The sequence below is a fragment of the Stigmatopora argus genome, chromosome 7 (assembly GCF_051989625.1).
Source record: "Stigmatopora argus isolate UIUO_Sarg chromosome 7, RoL_Sarg_1.0, whole genome shotgun sequence".
Lineage (NCBI taxonomy): Eukaryota > Metazoa > Chordata > Actinopteri > Syngnathiformes > Syngnathidae > Stigmatopora > Stigmatopora argus.
Genome location: NC_135393.1, coordinates 11,703,312 through 11,724,114, shown reverse-complemented (window position 1 = coordinate 11,724,114; position 20,803 = coordinate 11,703,312). Strand labels below are relative to the sequence as shown.

Genomic DNA, 20,803 nt, shown 5'->3' with positions numbered 1-20,803 from the left:
GTTGCCCTCTTGTGGCTCGTTTAGGAACTATCCTGCCAGAAATGAGTTTTTACACCCGCTTTGAAGCATTCAAAAGCGTCTGTGGTTAGTAAATGTAGGTCAAATGTTGATTTTAACAATGGGGAGTTTTCTAAATGAGATTTACTTTTTTTACTCTTAGGGTATTGTTCTGTACTGTACTGTACTGTTAGAGGCCTTGCCTTATTTCTTATAGGATGGGTCTAATTGTGTCAAATGTCAAGTACACAAGTGCATGTCCTCACAATTATGTACTGAAGATTTAATTTAAAAAATATATACAATTGATCAGATCAACTTTGGACAACACTGACGGCAATAAACATCCAATTCATGGGTGACCAGAAGTGCCAACATTTTAAAATTAAATGTATCAATGAATGTTATCACGTAGTCATTTATTGCAAAATTTAGATGTGAAAATTTTTCAGTATTTGTTTTTTTTAAATGCAAATTTTAAATATTTGCAACTCCTAGTTCCACATGTTAACATAAAAAAATGAAGTGACTAATAAATACCAATATTAAAAAAAATGAAATGGTGACTTCAATCCAAAACTGAAAAAATATGAAAATCCAAATGTTGCAAGAAATCATATAATCATCACCATAACATCCATTTAAAATGCTGACAAAAATAAAAAAGTACCATACATTCTTCTATAAAACATAATGCTGTCAAATTCAGGCAGCAGTGTTTTATTGCTCCATTTTCTGCATTTTACAAGAATTATTTGCCCCTCCCCCCCATCTCCTTAATAACTTTGCTTCTTGGTCTTATAATACACGTGTCATTTACAAGCTCACAAAAAAGCTCGGGTGAAAAACAGACTCTTTAATATATTCATAAATATAAAACCTGGGGTAAAAGTTAGATGCAAAATAAATTGGAGGGATGCTAGCTTTTTATCCGGGACAAATTGGCCCCTGAAGTGTCCGTTTCGCACTTAACGAATCAGTCGGCGAACGCGGTCAAGCGACACAAAATGAGATACGAAAAAACATACGTGTGCGCGTGCGTGCATATCCGTGATCGACATCCAAATCGCTACATGAAAGGAAGCGTCCGAATGTAGCAGTCATGTGCAAAGAACTCTCCAACTTCATTTAGAGTTGCGTCGCAGAAAAGCTACAATAAATCCTCTGCAGATGTTCATAGAGCAATTAGCAAGCTTATTTTGGGGCATTTTAAAGGTTCCTCGTTAACTCATTGGCTGCCATTGACGGCGTAGTTTTGAAAGCGGGGGGCAAAAAAGAACAAATGTGTGAATAATAAATTGAACAAAGTGCAATAGTGCGTGCACTCAATTGGAGAATTAACAAAATTCTAGTTTTCCAGCGTTTCGGGAAAAAATAAAATCATTTAATTCTCTATGTACGGTATGAATGAGCTATAAAGTCGGGCAGAACACCCCCGACCCGGCCCGCGGGCCATATGTTTGACATCGACAATTGAGATGAAACATTCCCAGTAACAAATGAATTAAAAAGCCAGATGTTGGTTTTGCATGAAACCCTCCTCATTCATCACGTAAAAGGGGAGGAAAACAAGCCAAGTACTAATTTCACCTGAGAATGCAAAGAGGTCTGGAGCGGGACATGCGGCATTTGCACAGAATACAAATCATACATTTGCAGGTACTATGTACTGCCTGTATATAGATATGTCATCCTCTAGCTTGTATACTTGTGATATTGAATATAGGACAGTATGCATGATCGGTTTTAAAAATGAAGGGTCCCATGCTTGAATTGATTTCATTTGAGCCACTTAACATGCATTGACGTATTTTGTCAATGTTTTTGACTTTTCATGTGGAAAAGCCATTTTTTTATTCTTGGGTTTTTGTAATACTTCTGACATCATCACTTGCTTGCTAAAGTGCTTGACAGTGACAAGTGGAAAATAAACATCTGACTGTCTAGAGAGGCGGACACTTTGCAACATGCGACAAGCGTGGGGAGAAAAGCGCCTTGCACTCGGACAGTGAAGTCGCCAAAGTGGAACACCCTTAAAAGTGGTCGAATATGGAATTATTTCCCCCCCCCCACCATTGCAAGGCACTCATTTAACTCACTGGGTGCCATTGACAGTGATAGACGCCCAAGCTGTTTATACTAGGATGTTCGGCAGTCAAAACAGATTCGACTTCTAGCGCTGTCAATGGAATGCAATCAGTTAAATACTATGAAAAAAAAACTACTTGGGCTGTTACCACAAGGTATTTCTGATGACTAATAATAAAAACATGGAATAATTGCTATTATTTAAAGCAGGGGTAGGGAAGCTATGGCTCGGGAGCCACATGCGGCTCTTTTGATGAGTGCATGAGGCTCTCCGCTAACCCGTGAGCTAAAATATGGAAACAGCGGAGTCCCAAACACACCAATAGGAGCGTTATACCGGCACTAAGGCTTTGACACGACCTCTAGCACCTTTTTAATCATATTTTTGTAATTAGACTCTTCTCCATGCATATCATCATTGATACTCATTGATTAGCAACGTTATCAAACAAATTCAGTCTTTATGTACTTTAAAAGAGGTGAAATGACTAAAAACGCATATATTTTCATGTATTTTGACTTTTACATTTTGAGTATGGCTCTCAAGGAAGATGATTTTTGAAAATATGATTTTTTTATGGCTCTCTGTCAAAAAGGTTCCCAACCCGATTTAAAGGAACCAGATGCAAGATTGGTGGCCAAAAAACGGTACTGCGGCTAGAATCAAACTATCAAAGCGTACAACATCCCTGGGTTGCCAGATAAGTGCTTTGCCATGGAGACTTAAGTTATATCGGGAAAAAAATAGATTACAGACCAAAATTGGCAACTATCGTGTAAATGTGAATGAAGCGTGTGTGGTCTACAAGCTATGTTGTGGACATAGCAAAAGTTCAATAACAAAAAAAAGTTACGGAAAAAAGTTAAAGGGAGCGACAACAGTTTTGTCATGTGCATCCCAGTGTAATCTTTTTAAAAACAAATTAGAAAAAATAAAAACAGTTAGAATCTGATTTCATGTGAAGACATTTTTATGAGCCCGCTGTTTTGCATTGTCCATGTTGTTCAAACCCGGGATGGTTATTTTTTGGGGGTGATTAATTAATTGTAGATAACGTGTTAATGTCCCACCCTTGGTTTAAACATTATTTTGTAAATTTTCAAAGGTTTTGGGAATTTGCGTACTTGAATATCTTGAGCAACTGTCTTTCCAGTGACAGTCATTTATATTCCCTTTAAGTGTGTTCAACTTTGGAGGTGCTACCGTACATAAAGAAAAAAAATCAATGAATCTTTGCTTTTTGACATGGATTTTGAAGCGCACACACACTCACGCACATACTTCTTCCCGAGAGCTAAAAAAAAAAAAAAATCAGCTTAGCAAGATCCAAAAACAATATATTAACTTTTTAGGCCTGCTCTTCATATTGATTGCCATTGACAATGATGGACATCCGACCCGTGGCCCCTTTTCATCCTGTTTATCATTAGGAAAGTGTCCAATTCATTTTGACTGAAGGGTTGGCAGCAATTACGCAGCCTCGCAATCTGTCAATGGCAGCCAACGGGTTAAAAAGTGAACTTTTTCCAATCAAGGAGGATAGAAGCAAAACTCTTTCTCACGTTCACACACGTGCTTTTGGACTGAGGTAGGATGAAGGTGCGGCTCGTGACGAGCGTGGGCAAGAAGCGGCTACCTGAAGACGACGCAGGGAGCGTGACGTGCGTGCCGGGCAACGCGGGTTCTCGTGACGCTCTTGGCGAGTGTCCGGAAGGAAATGAAGAAGCCGCTCTCGCCGATGCTACAACACAAAGAAATCCTGGACAATGTGGTCATCTGTTCTGATACGGGAAGAAAAGGAAGACTGTGGGCTGCTCAGTTACGGAGGGCTTCTTAATTCAAGTCCAACAAGTGTGCAGACGCAGGGGGGCGGGGCCCGGCGGCCGGGGGCGGTGCCTCATTCCACCGCGAAGCCACACGTCTCCTCGATGGCGGTCAGCAGCTTGTCGTAGAGCTTGTCGTAGCTCTCGTAGGGCGGAATGTCGATACGGTTGAAGCTGGAGAGACGGTTACATCATATGTTAATTAGATAGAAATATCGAAATGATTTTTATGGGCGTATATTTCGGACTATAAGGCGCACTTAGTTGAAAATTTTGGGACGGCAATTTAAAAAAAAACAAGAATAAATAATGAGTGAAATGGAGAACAACAAGATAAATAGCACATAACTATAGCTTAAAAAATGAAATAAAATAACTCTCGGTGGTCAGAGAGGGGAAAAATATATAATTAATATATAAGACGCAGGCCTTGTTCAGCCATAAAAAAAAACATAAAAGGGTGACTTATAGTCTGGAAAATACGGTAGTTTATGCTTGATATGTATTTGTATATGTGTGTGTGTATATGTGTATATGTATAAACCATAAACTACCGTATTTTCCAGATTACATATACATACACACACACACATATACATATACATATATATATATATATATATATATATATATATATATATATATACACACACATACACATATATATATATACATATATATATACACACATACACATATATACATATACACACACACACACATATATATATATATATATACATATATATATATACACATACATACACACATATATACATATATATACACACATACATATATACATATATACATATATAAATAAATGTATATATAAATCCAAATAAATCAATACAATGCAGATTGCTTGGACAACGAAACGATAGTTTCCGAAAGAGAACATTCACCGTTAAGTCTCAAACGATGCTGACATCTACCAATTCAATTGAATATTTATTTTTCCCGTATACTAAATGAGGTAACGTGCAGTCCAGTATATATTTACAGCACGCGGATGTGAGAGCAACGATGACAAGCATGTGCGTGTATTTGCGCCAGACATACCAGGTGTGGGCTTTGGGCAAATTGTTTGCGTTGGCATCAATCTGATGAATGGTGAAAAGTCGAGGCCCCGCCGCACCTGCGAGCAAAAAACACCAGCAAAGCAAACAAGCTTGAGCAAATGTTTCACTTTTTCACGTTACATTTCTCGGTGGAAAAACAGCCAAGTCTCTGAAGCTAACGATGAGGTCACGCCGCGTCCAGTCGCGCCAAAAGCCGACCGACCTCTTGCGAGAGCAAACATTGTACCTTGGAGCGCCTTGAAACCCTGGAGAGGCACCCTGGACGACCCGGTGACAAACTGCAGCAGACGCGCCCTCCTCTCCTCGTCGAACGACTCCACGGCTTTCCAGAACCACTTGACAATGTTGCTGTCCGGCGTGCAGTGCTTGAGGCGCGTGTTGGACTTCCAATCGGAGACGTCGATCTTTCCCAGCCCGCAGACGATTAGCTGCAAGGGACCACAGACTGTGAACGGGAGGGGTGGGCGCAACGGCCGCGACGGCGAGGTTCTTGGGCTCCGCTCTCGCACCTCGAGCTCTTTCTCGTCGAAGGATTTGAGCAGGTGCTGCGGGATCACCTCGTTGAAGCCTTTCTGCAGGGCCAAAAACTGGGCCTCGATACCATGTAGGAAACGCCAGTTCACATATAACCTGAAAGGTGTAAATCACCAATTAAAAAAATAATCTCATTTTTCCATTTCATTTCAGGATTAGAATTGGGCTGACCCCAGTCAAATTGGACATTTTAACACACTATCTATTAACTGTTTTTTTTTTTTTTTTTTTAAACACTACCTATTAACTATGTTTTTTACACACAATCTATTAACCATGTTTTTTACACACAATCTATTAACCATGTTTTTTTTACGCAATATCTATTAACTGTTTTTTACACACTATTAACTATGTTTTTACACTATCTATTAACTATGTTTTTTACACACTATTAACTATGTTTTTTACACACTATTAACTATGTTTTTACACACTATTAACTATGTTTTTTTAAACACTATTAACTATGTTTTTTACACACTATTAACTGTTTTTTACACACTATTAACTGTTTTTTACACACTATTAACTATGTTTTTTTACACACTTAACTTTTTTTGACACACTAATAACCATGTTCTTTTACACACTATTAATTATGTTTTTTACACACTAAACTATGTTTTTTTGACACTATTAACTGTTTTTTTTTTACACACAACTGGTTTTTTTTGACACACAATCTACTACCTATGTTTTTTTTACACACACTTTCTATTAACTATGTTTTTTTTTAAAACACAAGCAGTCGTATGCTAAAAAAATAGTGTTACAAACATTGCAGTCACACGTCTCATTTAAATGTCATATATTATACATGTTATTTGTACAGTATTTTTCATATTTTTGAAAACAGGGACTCTATGTATAGTTCCAAACTTGCCATTTTAGAGAACATAGATTCCACATCCAAAGATTAGTTTTATAACAGCTGTCAGACTGAAAACATTTAAAAATGGTGTTATCCTGTCAAATAAGTGGAGATGAAGCAAAACATCTACAGCACTTTTTTAAAATTGAGAACAAAATGAGTCTGATATGTGTTTTTTGAAAACATATAGTAAAGTTTTTGAGCCTATAATTCCAAAAAGTCACATCATCATACCTGACATATTCCTTTTTGGTGTCCTCGCTGACAGAGAGGCTCTTTCCGTTGGGTTTCAGCTCATGCTGGATGATCTCTCCGTAGGCATTGTGCTCCACGCAGAAGGTATGGTCGAGGACGCCAGTGATGTCGTTGTCCCTGGGGAGCAACATGGTGACGTGAGGTGAGATATCTTTCATGTTAATAATCGTGCACTGATAATGTGATGATCATTTGATTGTCCAGATTACTCCACTATGTCTTTTATTTTTTAAAGTTTGAATGATTTGTAAATGTTTATGTTATGTGCAGTATACTTCCCTATAATCGTATTGTCTTTTACAATAAAGAAAGTAGACAGCATTCACATAAACAAAGCAAAAATGCAGTAGAGGGCGCCACAAACATTTCAAGAGGTTTAGAAATTTTGTTTATGTTATTCTGTGCAAATCCAAAGTGCGTAAATGGGATTCTAATTAAATTAAATAGAAATTTAATGACAAAGCCGAAAAAAAACTAAGATTAAAACATCGCCTGTCATTATTAGTGACAGACGTCCAATCCATTTTGACTTGAAAGGGCTAACGGCCATTAAAAAATGGCTTGGGCACTGATAATCAACAACGGCATTGAAAATTGGTCATTCCGTGGCTTAAATAATATTTTATTGACACAAATAGGAGGTTTTTCAGAGTGCAGGGTCATTTTCGCTAACAGCCCTTCCACTTCAAATGGATCGTACGTCTCTCTCAATCAATGGCAGGCAATGAGTAAATAATCTTGTTATACTGCTAAATAATTTTCAGTTAGTAGAGTGGTTGGAAAGAAAAAAAACCTACAGGATCCAAACAAGACTGTTGTGAAGGTCTGGGTCCACGGACTCCATATCATCCAGCGTGATGGGTTTTCCAAGCAGTTGTTTGTAAAAAGGCAGCGTGAAACCTCCGTCAATATAGTGGCCGTGGAACACCGCCATGCCCATGATGCGACCCACAAAGTGGAAATACGACAGGTGCTCCTGTGGATTACAAAATGACACCAAAGAAAGTTTAATTGGGCACAGCCTGCTTTCACCAGATATGCTTCTCGACCAATCATGATTACCGGATTAACAGCCGAGTCGGGGTTAATCTGTAAAGTGTAGATGTCATCTCTGGAGTATTGGAATAGGCCGTAGTAGGGGTTCAGCATTTCATGGGACAACAAGTACAACCATTCCCTAGGACAGAAAAACAAAGGGGGGAAAAAACCAATTATTTTCTATATGATCTGACAATAAAATGTTTGTCGTCAAGGGAGTCAAACTCATTTTTGTCACGGGCCACATTGTAGTGGTTGGGATTTTGACACTGTTATATAAGGAAAGAAATACCTGGCCACTCCACCGTAGTCTAGTCCCTCCTCTCCTCTGAATTTGATCATGAGTCTTTTCCACAAATCCTTGGGTCGCATCTTCATTACCTGTCGGTACGACTCCTGCGATTTAACACACAAGTACATTCATGTTATATATAGTGCTTTAGATAACACCTCCGTCAACATCTTTCCCGTAGCGGCATCTCTAATCCCAAATAACAAGATTGATGTTGAAACATTTCAGCGTGTAAGAGACTCAGAATCAGCACCAGGTGTTGGGCAGAACTTTGTGCAAACTAGCAAATCAGACTAGTAAAAATAGCACACCACAGCCTCGGGCATTAGCGATTTTTAAACAGGCAACTCTCAATATGTGGCATTGAACCTCACTGTTGTATGTGTGTGTGACTTATAATGCCGGGTTCGGTGAGAGAAACTGAAGTGGAGCTATGATCTTGGAGTTCCACGCTTCTACAGCTGTCCTGTCGAACTAAGATGAAGTCATATTTTCATTGCTCAACTCAAATTTATGAAGTTGTGTCTGGCTCGCCACCATTGTTGCCTTCATGGAACCCCCGTCACCCCCCCTACCCCCAGCTCCTTAGCCGCTGAAATCATCCAGAAAGAATGCCTGGCCTGCGTTGAACAAATGATTGGGTGAGGGAAAAGGAACAGAATCGCTTTTGGAGGTGGTGAGAGTGCCTCTCTGCTCTGCTTTTCCCTGGAAATCATAACGTGATTCCAAGTATTGGTACTGGGCTGCCCCGGGCCTTTTTTGGGGGCATGTCGTAAACACGGTGAGAGTAATTGCCAGTTAATGCAAAGATCTGGAGAACATTAGATTTTTGCACGTATAGTGAATTTGCGCATGTCTGTCCCGCACGGGATTGTTCACCGGTGCATGTTTGCTTAAGAAAGGAAGGGAGGAATAAATTAAACGGGACGCATCTTAATCAGATGATTACAGGTTCTCACCTCAAAAATTTCCTCACGGCACACCTCGATGCGGCAGTGGCCTGCTTGCGGTTGTTGTTGAGAGAGCTCCTGACGGAGAATCTTCAGTTTCTGCACCAGGTCCCGCTTGTACCGAGGCACGGTCAGGCACTCGGCCTCTTCCGGTAACTGGGCTGGGGACAGAGTCGGCTGGGGACCGCCGGAACCCACCTGGCCCTTCGTCTGCGCCGGGTGGCTAGAGCGATTTAACAGTTACGTCAGTGGAATAAAAAGGCAGAAGGGCAGATAGGACGAGGGGGAGCAGTAGGAATTGAGGGGCAGGGCAAGGCGGCAGAGGGAAGAAAGAAAAAAAATGGTCACTTATAAAAGGTCTGTAAAACGGAACATTCCTTCACTACCCTCGACAATGGCGTCTAGCCGTTCATATTGCAAAAACACACGTTACTTGCAGGCTGCATTTACACGACATTTTTGCTTGAATGTTCCCGATTCATTCATAAAAATCTTCATACTGGTTTAAAAGGAATTAAGGGAACATGAGGTATTTCTTCCAATGACATCAGACTAATGTAAACAAAACAACAACAACAAAGAATTTCCAGAATGTGCTAAAAGGTGTGACAAACAAAATAAAAATATTAGTCACAACTCAATTTTGAGGGCTTAAGGGTGCAAATTCAATGATTCTTTGGTCCCTTTAATTGATGAATGGGATAAAACATGTTTTAATTTACATCTCTTTATTCCAAGAAAGAACATTTCACTCGGCATTACGGCTTTAATATGAAGTGATTAACTTCGATGACAGGGGGGCGGGGGGAACTGAATATGGTGTGCTGGACCTGAGGGGGTTCCTCCCTACTGTGCAGCATATTCAGCAAAAAAAAGGCAATCATGTAAATTCTGACTTAAATATTATTCCAGCTGTGTTTCCCTTTTTCCGCCTGTCGCATAACGAAGTGGATGACCGAGGTGTCCCTGCCCACCAGCAACCACAAGTGGAACTTCCATGACCCAACCTACCTCAGGTTCGGCCAACATTTCCCTGAACTCTGGTTTTGCTTTTGTCGCTACAGGCACTTCTTTCAACGCTCTCGGTGAGGTTTTGTTAATTTCCCGTTCTGCCTCGGGTTCATCTTTGCATGGTCAGTGCAGCAACTGACGCACCCTCGGGCTCTCTCCGTGGTGTCGGTGGTGGGACGCCTGGGTGGCCCTCGTAAAAACATAATCCATCACTCCCTTCAACGGGACAACAGCCCACATTCTCTCGTTGAGGAGATGTTGAGTCAGCAAAGGGCTTCCTCACAAGAACTTACTGTCTTCTTACTAGAGAGGGAGACAGGTCAAACAAAAGGCTTCTCTACGCGAGCTCTGTAATGACACTTCAAGGAGAGGGAGGCCTTCTCAGCTAGCGGTATATAAGCAGCCACTTATTCCAACACCTTTCGGACATTTGAGCTCGGCTTCGGTGGCTTGAGCTCGGCCTCGTGGACCTTCCAAACTAAACGGCTGCAGTGTTTCACGGGTCTATCCCTGTATAATCAAGTTCACTGTTATTTATTTTTCTGGCAAGCACCAGGCCTTCTAGCATGTCAAAGACGGGATAAGACTGCAGTTTTGTAGTCCTGAAAACCACTCAACGAAAAAAAAGAGGAAAAGAAAAGATAGCCTTTAAAGAAAATGAAATGTGCTGCTGAAGAACCATATAATAGAGCAATTTCAGCACACGGGACATTGTAATTAAAAATACATTTTGCCATAGTTAATGGTCTTTGGTTTGCAAAAGGGAAAGGCTCTGCATATTTCATGGTAAATACAAAAGATGCCAGCACAGCAAAACTTTAACAAGCTTTTCACTCTGACTATAAGGAAGAAATATGCCGAATGGAAGATGGCAGCTAACGTTCATTTGGACAGCCACAAACAATTAAGATTATTTTGGCTATAAAGTATAAGGGCTGAGTGGGTCTCTTAAAGCACGCTGAACTATGTCTATCAATTGGATCCTTTCATTGATTGGGAAAATTTGTAGTTATTGTTTAAAATATACATGTTTTGATACAAGTTTTAGAAATTGGATGATTCACGCCATAGAAGAAACTGCCTAGTCCAAAGCATGTGGTTCTACAGGGCAGTAATAAGTGTTGAGTGGGTGCAGTGGTGTGAAAGCCGCACCCGCGCCCCCGCCGCCACCACCACCCCACCCAGAAAAGGGAGTCAAAGGGGTCTTTATACCTTAATCTGCTGAGAGTATCAGCTGGTGGCTACTGCTTTAAAACAGAAAACTGGTCCAAATCTCAGCTGCTGACATGTCAGAAAGCTGTATACACGCTTCGAAATGATTTACGGTAATTGGGAATTATTTAGAAACGTGAAGACTTTGTACAAGATTACAGTATTTCCAGGAAGCCAAATGTGCTTTTCCCCCACACTGTCACAATAAATGGCTGTTTCTCTGTGGTGGACTAAAATCTGTGTATCCGGCTACCAATACGTTATTATTCAGATATATTGAAATAGCTAGAGTAAAAAAAAAGAAAGTCCTCAAGAGTAGCGCTTTAATAGGATAGCCTAGTTGGCAGACATTATGGCCCTTCAAAGGAAAGCATGACTTGACACTGTTGTGCACCAGGAACAAAGAGGACTTTTTTTTCATTCTTTCATTTTCCATACCGCTTAACCTCACAAGAGTTGCGGGGGGTGCTGGAGCCTATCCCAGGCAATTATGGGCACCAAATTGGTGGTCAGCCAATTGCAGGGCACAAAGAGACAGACAACCATTCACACACACTGACAATTTGGAGTGTTCAAGCAGCGTAACCTGCACGTTTTGGGGATGTGCGAAGAACCCAGAGAAAACCCACACAAGACCAGGGAGAATATGCACACTCCACACAGGAAGTTCCCAACCTGAGATTGAGCCCTCTATCTCCGAACTGTGATGCAGACGTGCTAACCACTAGGCCAGGGGTAGGGAACCTATGGCTCGGGAGCCACATGTGGCTCTTTTGAAGGGTGCATAAGGCTCTGAGCTAAAATATGGAAATCAGTGGTGAGAGAGCCAAGTTCCGAACACACCAATAAGAATGTCACGTCGGCACTGTGGCACTGATTTTTTCAGTAGTCTTCTGCATCCATTCTCTCATTGAACTCATTGATATTCATTGATTAGCAACAGCGTAACAACGCTGTCAAGACTTTTTGTACTTTAAAAGTGGTAAAATGACTAAAAAACTTTTAAATTGTGAGTATGGCTCTCAAGGAATAACATGTGAAAATAGGAATTGTTTATGGCTCTCTTTCAAAAGGGTTCCCGACCCCTGCACTAGGCCAACGGGCTCTGAAGAGGACGATTTATTCAATTAAAAATATAGACATATTTTATGGGGGAGGGGGGGGCAACATGCCACCTTAATCCAAATCCAGCAGGGACTAAAAATACCTTCAGCAAACAGTGACACAACCTCTCAGATGTACACTATGTACTGGTGCATGGGATGAAGCAAAATATGTGAGAGACAGTGTGGCAGACCACAGCAATGTGGCCATGTCTGAGTGTCTGACAAGTGTCTAACAGCAGCAGCCCTCTATGGTCTCGGGCAGACGCCACACCTTCTGTCAGCAATGTGTTTGAAACCTGTCCAGATGTAGAATTTTTCAAGCGTCAACAACTGTCACTCACTGTATCAATTCTGTTCTCAGCCCACAATGCGTGAGTTCCCATGCACAATGTTTTTATTTGGAAAATATCTTTCCCTACCCACCCGAGAAAGACTAGACCACTAGGATCTCTCTCTGTTACAATGCAGAATATAATAAATAGTCCTGAAAGACATGCATAACACACGCCCCCTCCCGATAATACAACAATATATTTAGGATTGCTCACGGTGTAAATGTGACATACGTATAGAAACGTTGGTTGAGATGTCCCCAAATATGCGTGATAAAAGACAGATGTCCTGACAGCGAGCCAGCGGCGAGGCTTAAATCTTGAACAGTTTTTGAATCAGCTTTTGGAGCAGTTTTTGGAGGGTGGGATGCGGCAGAGAGATTGAGGACAAGAGATGACAGAGAGGGGGCCGAGAGGAGAGAAATAATAATAGAAACGAAATGGTAAAAAGCCTCTGCAGGTTCTCAGGGGGAAAATGGCATCAATGAAAAATGTCAATGTTGAAAACGGATAATTTAGTACATCTGTCAACACTACTCTTCCCACACAACATTTACTTGCAAAACAAAATTTAAAGAGTGACTCTCACATAGTGAATAGATTATTCTTAAATGCCAACTGCAATTTTGAGACTCTTTTAGACACTTCACACCGGGTTCCTCACTTGATGACCTAATGCAGTCAGTCTATCCTCAAAAGAAAATCTAGCAGATCTCACGTCCACACACGATGCATATGAGCAGTGGTGTGCCGTCAGGGCCTTCAAGGCCTTCTCTGCTGGCCTAAGAAATATCTGAATCACAGACTGATGTTAATTATATTTTGTCCATGAATACTTATTAAATAATTCCAAATTGTCTGTTAGCTTCCTTTCATTGCTTTCCCCCCTGGTTGCACTGCTTCCAGATGTGTTTCCATATTGAAGCATTTAACCAATCACATTTCAGCCATTATTTGTTGCCAGGGTCAGAAATCTGCCGCAAGGCCTTCACAATCAGTTCTGCAGGCTCTGCTGCATTAAACAAGCGTCGATAAGACTGTTGCTTTAACCAATCAGATTTCAAGTTGGCAACACCACAATGCCTTCTCGCAGGCATAGGGATACGTCATCGCTTTCACCAACTATGATTGGCTAGTGAAAGAGTGGACTAGCCAGAGTTACCAAACTGTATCTGGAGCGGGCTGCACAAGCAAATATATTGTTGTGTTTATTTAAAGCCATTTTCAAGACGGACTTTAAGAAAAAAAAAAGCTGGACATCATTAAGAACGGTTGAACAACTCCAAAGCAACCAAGCCTGTCACAACCGGGAACGAACATTATCAGCACTAAATCGAATAAAAACGTATGCCAGAAATACGACAGGACAGGCATGACTTTCAGCAGTTAAAAAGGATTTTTGGTAAGTAAAATAATATTTCAATTGTATGAGGTTATTATTGATTATTTTTTATGTGTCGCAGCTGTAGCTACAGTAGAGGTTTTATAGCCATAAAATAGTTTTTGCTGAAGGCGTCACTAGGAAATACACGGCCCGCCACTGATATTAAGCATATGTGAACATCCTAAACAATTTTCACTATTAAGTGCATTAAATTTGAAAAAGAGCTTTGTGTACAAATATCAACCATTTTGCCCGTCACCAAGTCTGTGGTTGTTGTTAAACAACTTGGTCACATCAAGGGTTGTCCAACAGCTGTTGCACTATACGCTCATGTCTGAAATTGCACAAGGCATTCTATGCTATCAAAAAATGCATACATTTTTTTTTCATGTGTAGCACAATAGCCTGTTATTTGGAGAAAAGACTGTAATCATAGCAGAAGCAGTTAATTCGGACTTTCTTCACCTTGTCTGGCCCTCGGTTAGATCTCCCCTAATAAAGAGTCAAGACAAGCAGCTGATGACGCAGATGAAGAACATAGCTAAGCTCTGACTTAGATCCAGAGGCGGTTCTCACTCTCACACTCATGCACACACGAACACACGGATACCATTTGTGCAACTGGCCAGATGCTGATTTCCCAAACATATCTCTCATGCTAGTTTGTGTTATTTCTGCAAGAGCGCCTGACTCTGAAATAATAAAAAGGAAAATCTCCCAATCTCGCTATGCCGCTCTTGTTCAAATGATTCCAGCATGCACGTATGAGCACATTAAAAGTACACTGCGTGGCTGGTTAATCTTGGTACAAAAAAAAAATACAGTAGGTATGATTTTTATCACTGATACATTCATCCTTCTATCAGCAAGTTGTCTTTTTCCTAGCGCATTCGTAAAGCTTGCGAATGTGATGCCAGCATATGTTTCATATCATTTGAGTGGTCTGATAGATGACAGACACAGGGAATCTGTCAAAGTCTAAAGGAAAGTGCGTAGAGTATGCGGAGGGGTGACTGGACAAAACCATCTGTCACCCACCATGTTCATTGCAATTCTCTGTAGGTATGCCTGAAATGTGCGCAACGTATAGTGCATGCATGTACAGTCTGGATGTAATTACGTAGGCCATGAACATTTCCGTGTGCAAGTGTGTGTGTTACCTGTGGTTAGTGTTTTGGCTGTCTGGGACCACACGGGATCCATTTGGACTGGGACTGCTGGAGGAAAGCAAAAGTGGAGAATGTGGAACATAAAAGAGAATTAGAGAATAGAGGATTAAAGCATGGAAACAAGTTAAAATATGGAAAAGAGACAGGATAAAATCAAGTTTAAGACTAACTTTCATGGTGTGAAACAACCTAACATCTGAGCTCTAGTGATCCCATTTTTTTGACATACAATAATACATCTTGGTTTTTCTACATTTCTATTTCTGCTGCCATAACTAATCACAATTTTGCTACTTGGAAACAAAACACTTGCCAGTGTCACTCCATGAGCTAACTTTTGTTTTAATAACAGAGACGCCAAGTCATTCTTTTGTTTTGTTACGACTACCGATAAGAATGACATAACATCAACTATAAAAGGCTCATTAAATGGAGCAAAAATTCCTTGACTTACTTGAGAACCCGATGCAAGTTGGCAGACAGTCTCGGGTCGGTGAACTGCGTTGTTCGATTGTTGTGGTCCACGAAGTAGACACGCCCGGTAGCGGTGTTCCTAATCTCCCAGCCTGGCGGCAACGGGCCAAGCTCCTCGCAGTTTACGTTACTCAAATCCCTGGAAAACCATTAAAACCCATTAGGGGCAGTGATACCAATGACATGTTTATTATTACAAAGCTTTGTGTATTTATTATATGCAGGGTGGCTCAACTAGGACAAAAAACATTGACACGGGGCATGATGATATTTCTCATACAGGAGTTTTTCATTTGTCACCCAATAAGATCCCCTCACTTATTATCCCCTGGCTAAATACTTGCTCCAGTTTCTTGATTCTTCTCTCCTGTGCACAGAGCACCAAAGAGCTAATGTGGGGCAACAGCAAGTAGAACTAGCCCTGCTGTGTTTGTGTGCATGCCCTTGTATTGAGGCCCATTAGTCATGGACGCAGAGCACATGCCTCGCTGCACACACTAGGTCACATTAGCAACCTCATCTAAAATGAGTTGGTGTGTCTCGTCAGGGCGCTGCAGCTGCAGGGCGCAATGCTCAGAAATATGGCAAACCAATCCAAAAGAACAAGTTGGAACCGTTGTGGAATTAAAATGCGGATTTTGCTCAGGTGGTCTGCTCAGCTGTACCAATACTCTTCCAATCAAATATAGGTCATTTCTTTGGCTGACCCTGCTTAAATGTAGAAAATGAATCGTGAGCCTAATCCTTAAAATAAAATTATTTTTTCCATTTTTTTTCTTTATAAATACATACTACTACATATTTGAAGACAGCCTGTGAGGTCCATGTCCAGGTGTCTCATGTCAGAAATTTGGACATTTAATGTGACCCTAAACAAGCCCATTATATTTATATAGCACATTAAAGCTACCCTAAAGAGGTTTTTTAAAATAAACTTTCATTCAATTTTACCAGTTTTGCAAAGGCTAGCACAACCAGGGAATTCTCAAGATCTATCTTATGCACAAAAGTGAGAAGAATATTGGAAAACCACTTTGGCAAAGATCGTATATTAGATTAAGCTACCAGAGGCTCAAAAATTGAAATATATATGTTGTATTTTGTAAATGTGTTTTTTTTCTTCATGTGTGTGAGTTTAACAGTTGAAACACAAAAGTTGAAAGCTGATTGTGATATGTTCAATTAACTTACTGGCTGCCATTGGAAGGACAAATGAATGGATAAATGGATTGGATGACTGATAGCGTGAATGGCAATGAAATATGAGCATTCAAAGCCAGTCCTCTCAGTTTATATAAACTGAATGTTTATCATTGTCAATGGCAGTCAATGAGTTAATAACAATCACAGATGAATCCTAGTACTACATCATTCTAAACAACCAATAGCAAGGAGTAGGACAGATATAGGAAATATGAATTTGATGGACACCTGGGAACGCGTGGGTCATGCCAGGTGCTGACTCCTGTCTGTGTGTGCAGGAAGTAGACCTGGCCCTGTTGAGTCGTTCGTTGCTCTGAGAAAAAACAGAAAGATTCAAATAAAACATGGCAATAAAAAAAAGAAAGAAAAAGAGGAGTCTAAAGTTGCCATCGTCTGGCCCCGATTGGAGAAAGTATGAGTCAGTTGGTGCACTTTGGAGCGGTCTGTTTACAATTAATGAGATGGGTAATCTATCAGAATGACAGTTGACCAATGCCTTTTTCTTGTGATGCCAATAAATCCAATAATTCACTTGAAGCCTACTCCAACATGATAGGGGACATTTAATAACTTTGCTGGGTCCCTGATTGCAAGTCAGAGACTGTGAAATACAAAATAACGTGCGACATGTGCTCAAACTACTTAATATGAAGCTGTAACATAAATTGAGCCGTAGACACCAAGAGGTAGCCGATATGCAATTTTTTGAGCGCTTGTAAAAGTTCTGTTGTATCATTTTTCTGGCTCTGTAGTTCAGAAGGTTCGGTACATTTTGAAAAGGAAGCATACCGGCTGCCTCGAGAGCATCAGTGACTCACTTTGTCCAAGCTAGGCAAGCGTCAGACAGAGCAGGACGTTTCCAAAGGGAGGCACGCATCCAAAATTGCCATTCGAAGTCATCTGCATTCAGCATTGCCTCTTGGTGTATATTTAATTTTACAAACTCTCACTATTTATGGTATATTTGCCTTTTTTGGATCACTTTACAAACAACCCTTTAAAGCACGTGTCAAAGTGGCGGCCTGGGGGCCAAATCTGGCCCGCTGCATCATTTTTTGTGGCCCGGGAAAGTAAATCATGAGTGCCGACTTTCTGTTTTAAGATCAAATTAAAATGAAGAGTATAGATGTATATTAAATATCCTGATTTTCCCCCTTTTAAATCAATAATTGTAAATTTGTAATCATTTTTTTCTGTGTTTTTAGTTCAAAAATCATTTTGTAAAATCTAAAAATATATATAAAAAGCTAAAATAAACATTGTTTTACATCTACAAAAAAACTGAATATTCAGGACTTTGCGTTTAATAACCACGACACGAAAAAATTGCTTCAAGCGTATATAGTGTGAGCTCACCGTAACCCTCGGGCAGATCCGGAGGGGTGTGCAAGTGTGTTCGGCTCATATAGTTGCGATGCCGTTGTGATCGCACTCGTCTCTCTTGGAGTCGCTGCTCTACTGGTGGACCACTGGCCTCCGCCCCGTTAATGGGTGTCATCACCGGTGTGTTCTCATCCACCACACAACTCAAAGGACGCCCGGATGGACTGGAGTACTCTGAAGCTGGCCTGGGGACACATTATATTACCAGTTTTATTTTCAGTTCTGCTTTCATGCCTATTTTCAATATCTATATGGGCTTTTCTTATAAAAGAACCTCAGAAAAGAAAACATCTGACATGGCATTGATTTAGGCTGACAAATAGAAGTGCAAAAATGAATTGGATTAACAACTATTTGGTTATCAAATTAATTTAAAAAAAATTTTTTCCCCTTTTTTCTGACATGTTATGGTTCAAATCTAGAACTGAATCCAATTCATGTGCTTGGCATGCAGTGTCAAATTGAACTGTCATGTATTTGAATATGAGAATATCTTTTCATCCAATTCATAGAATACAAATAAAATAATTGAAATAACTGTTGGTCTACAGCTCTAAAAAGAACCGTCATTCTAAGTGACACGTTGACTGGATTTTGTAAAATCTGCAAGAATTTGCTCATGTGGTCTACGAACACAGAGGTTATTTCTTTTCCTTAAATCAAGAAGGCAGGCAATTACCACATCACCATTTCTCAAAACAAGATCTGCTGTTTAAAGTTATTACGAATTACGGCATTTTAGTGCTGAACAGAAGGTTCTCACAACACAGATTCTTTCACCTATCTGTGCGCTACTTAAGAGCAGGATGTCGACAGCAGACATCTGATAAGCAAACATAAACACAGACTGACTGGCTTACTGACACTTGTGTGCGCAACAAGTCTGACTACTGTCTGGCCGTCCGCAGTAACTGACGCCTTAGTTATCAAAAACCTCGGACCCCCTTTCTGTCAATCCACCACCTCCTCCTCCCATTTCCTCTTCCTCCTTCCTACTTACTACAACCGACCTCCTTTTCCACATTTTAAAACCCAATGGACAACTATTTTCGCATTTGAAAGCACCAAGAAAAATCTCATATGAAAAGAAATTAGTAAGAAATTAAAATCATGGTCGATTGTTGATGACACAATTTCCTTTTTACATTTGCCCCACCATTTCACTAATTCCCAACTAAAACCATTCGTATTCTCCCAACTATCTTACATTGTTTTCATGTTTTTGCCATTTTTCTCCATTTAACTGGTTACTTAAATTTAAGGTAGCCACCAAAAAAATGTAGAAAGCAGCCAAAGTAGGCACAGTTTGCTCACTGCCTGACAGCTCAGCTGATAGGGCTCAAGAAGGAAGGCGGCAGTTGTTCCAGCAGGAAAATGGGCCAAGTAAAACCTTACTATGCGACTGGTTGGCTGGCTAACTTATTTAGGTATTGCAGTCTGTGTGTGTGCTGCAGTTGAGGGGAGTGACGTCAAGAAAGTTCATCTATTAGCAACAGTCTAAGAGGCAAAATGAAAGCAATCTTATTGCTTTTTGTTGTTATGCTGTTATAAATATCACATTGTTCAGACTTGTGAATTAATCTCCCTCTCAGAGTTAAGAACATTTCATCTGGAGGGTAACATTCACTGCTAGTCCTCTCCCAGTTCAAATGGATTAGACGTCTATCAGCATAAATGACAGCCAATGAGTTAACTTTTGCGTTTTGCACCTTGTGTTTGTGTTGTGTGGTGACTATAGAGTTTAGTGCAGTGTATTATATAGTATCAACTGTAAGCAATTTATGGATTATCACAACATTTCAGAACAACAGCTATTTTTTTATAATTAAAACTCCAATCACAGCCAGCCTTGGTGATAATGTCACGACGAAATGATTTCATATAAACAGTTTATGGTCAAAACACATTTTAGATTTGTTGTGGTCATGGTAGTTGGGGCTTTTTTTTAGCTGTCACTGGCAAAATTCTTGTGGTTGACATGCAATGTTAAGAACCTATTAATCATTATATTCTATTTTGAATCTCATTCTCCGTGGCTCAAAGTTCAATGGAAAGAAGCATGTTTACCTAGTAGGTCTCTCCCACTGTGTGGTTCTCGTGATGTGGTTCAGGTACTGTATTCTTCCAGAAGCTGTTCTTCTCTCTTCCCACCTGATTTACATGCATATGAAAAGTTATTTTTGTTGCACAGTAAAATTTGATGGGATACTGATCAGGTTCTAAATGGAATTGCTTCCAAAAAAAGGAAAGAAATCTGGGAAGGACTGCAGAAAGTTGAAAATCTTTGTTAACAACTTTCTCTGGCTATCCTGAAGTCAAGGGAATGCATAATAACACAATTCCTGACACTGCTAGGACACACGGATTGAGTAAAAAATATTTCCAATCTGAAAATATCAATGAAGAGAAACAAAGGAGACAAAGGGTAAACACAAGGGGCTGTTAACGTGAATAAATGGCTGACCCATCCGGTAAGTCGTTGTCAAAGAGACGACTGCAATCCACCACTGGCCCTCCGGTACCGATTCGGTCTCTTGATTGAAGACTCACTTTACAAGGCAAGAAAATAAAAAGAAATAATTATGGGGGGAAAGA

The 20,803-nt window shown here is 40.3% G+C and overlaps 1 protein-coding gene across 2 annotated transcripts in view; it reads right to left on the bottom strand.

Moving 5' to 3' along the window:
• Positions 1 to 673: 673 nt before the first annotated feature.
• The window catches only part of LOC144077505 (E3 ubiquitin-protein ligase SMURF2-like), a 35,961-nt gene continuing 15,831 nt past the window's right edge, over positions 674 to 20,803 (bottom strand). The window contains exons 6-20 of one of the 2 annotated variants that reach the window (XM_077605290.1): positions 20,673 to 20,757; positions 20,276 to 20,359; positions 18,182 to 18,393; positions 17,054 to 17,138; positions 15,603 to 15,761; positions 15,140 to 15,193; positions 8,944 to 9,157; positions 7,985 to 8,088; positions 7,717 to 7,831; positions 7,452 to 7,630; positions 6,634 to 6,771; positions 5,501 to 5,621; positions 5,218 to 5,419; positions 4,972 to 5,047; positions 674 to 4,083 (exon numbers count right to left, since the gene is read on the bottom strand). In XM_077605290.1, coding sequence (XP_077461416.1) covers positions 3,984 to 4,083; positions 4,972 to 5,047; positions 5,218 to 5,419; positions 5,501 to 5,621; positions 6,634 to 6,771; positions 7,452 to 7,630; positions 7,717 to 7,831; positions 7,985 to 8,088; positions 8,944 to 9,157; positions 15,140 to 15,193; positions 15,603 to 15,761; positions 17,054 to 17,138; positions 18,182 to 18,393; positions 20,276 to 20,359; positions 20,673 to 20,757 — 1,928 coding nt within the window. In that variant the 3' untranslated portion in view covers positions 674 to 3,983. Of the gene's footprint in view, positions 4,084 to 4,971; positions 5,048 to 5,217; positions 5,420 to 5,500; positions 5,622 to 6,633; positions 6,772 to 7,451; positions 7,631 to 7,716; positions 7,832 to 7,984; positions 8,089 to 8,943; positions 9,158 to 15,139; positions 15,197 to 15,602; positions 15,762 to 17,053; positions 17,139 to 18,181; positions 18,394 to 20,275; positions 20,360 to 20,672; positions 20,758 to 20,803 lie in introns of both variants that reach the window. The other variant, XM_077605289.1, reaches the window with a different exon arrangement.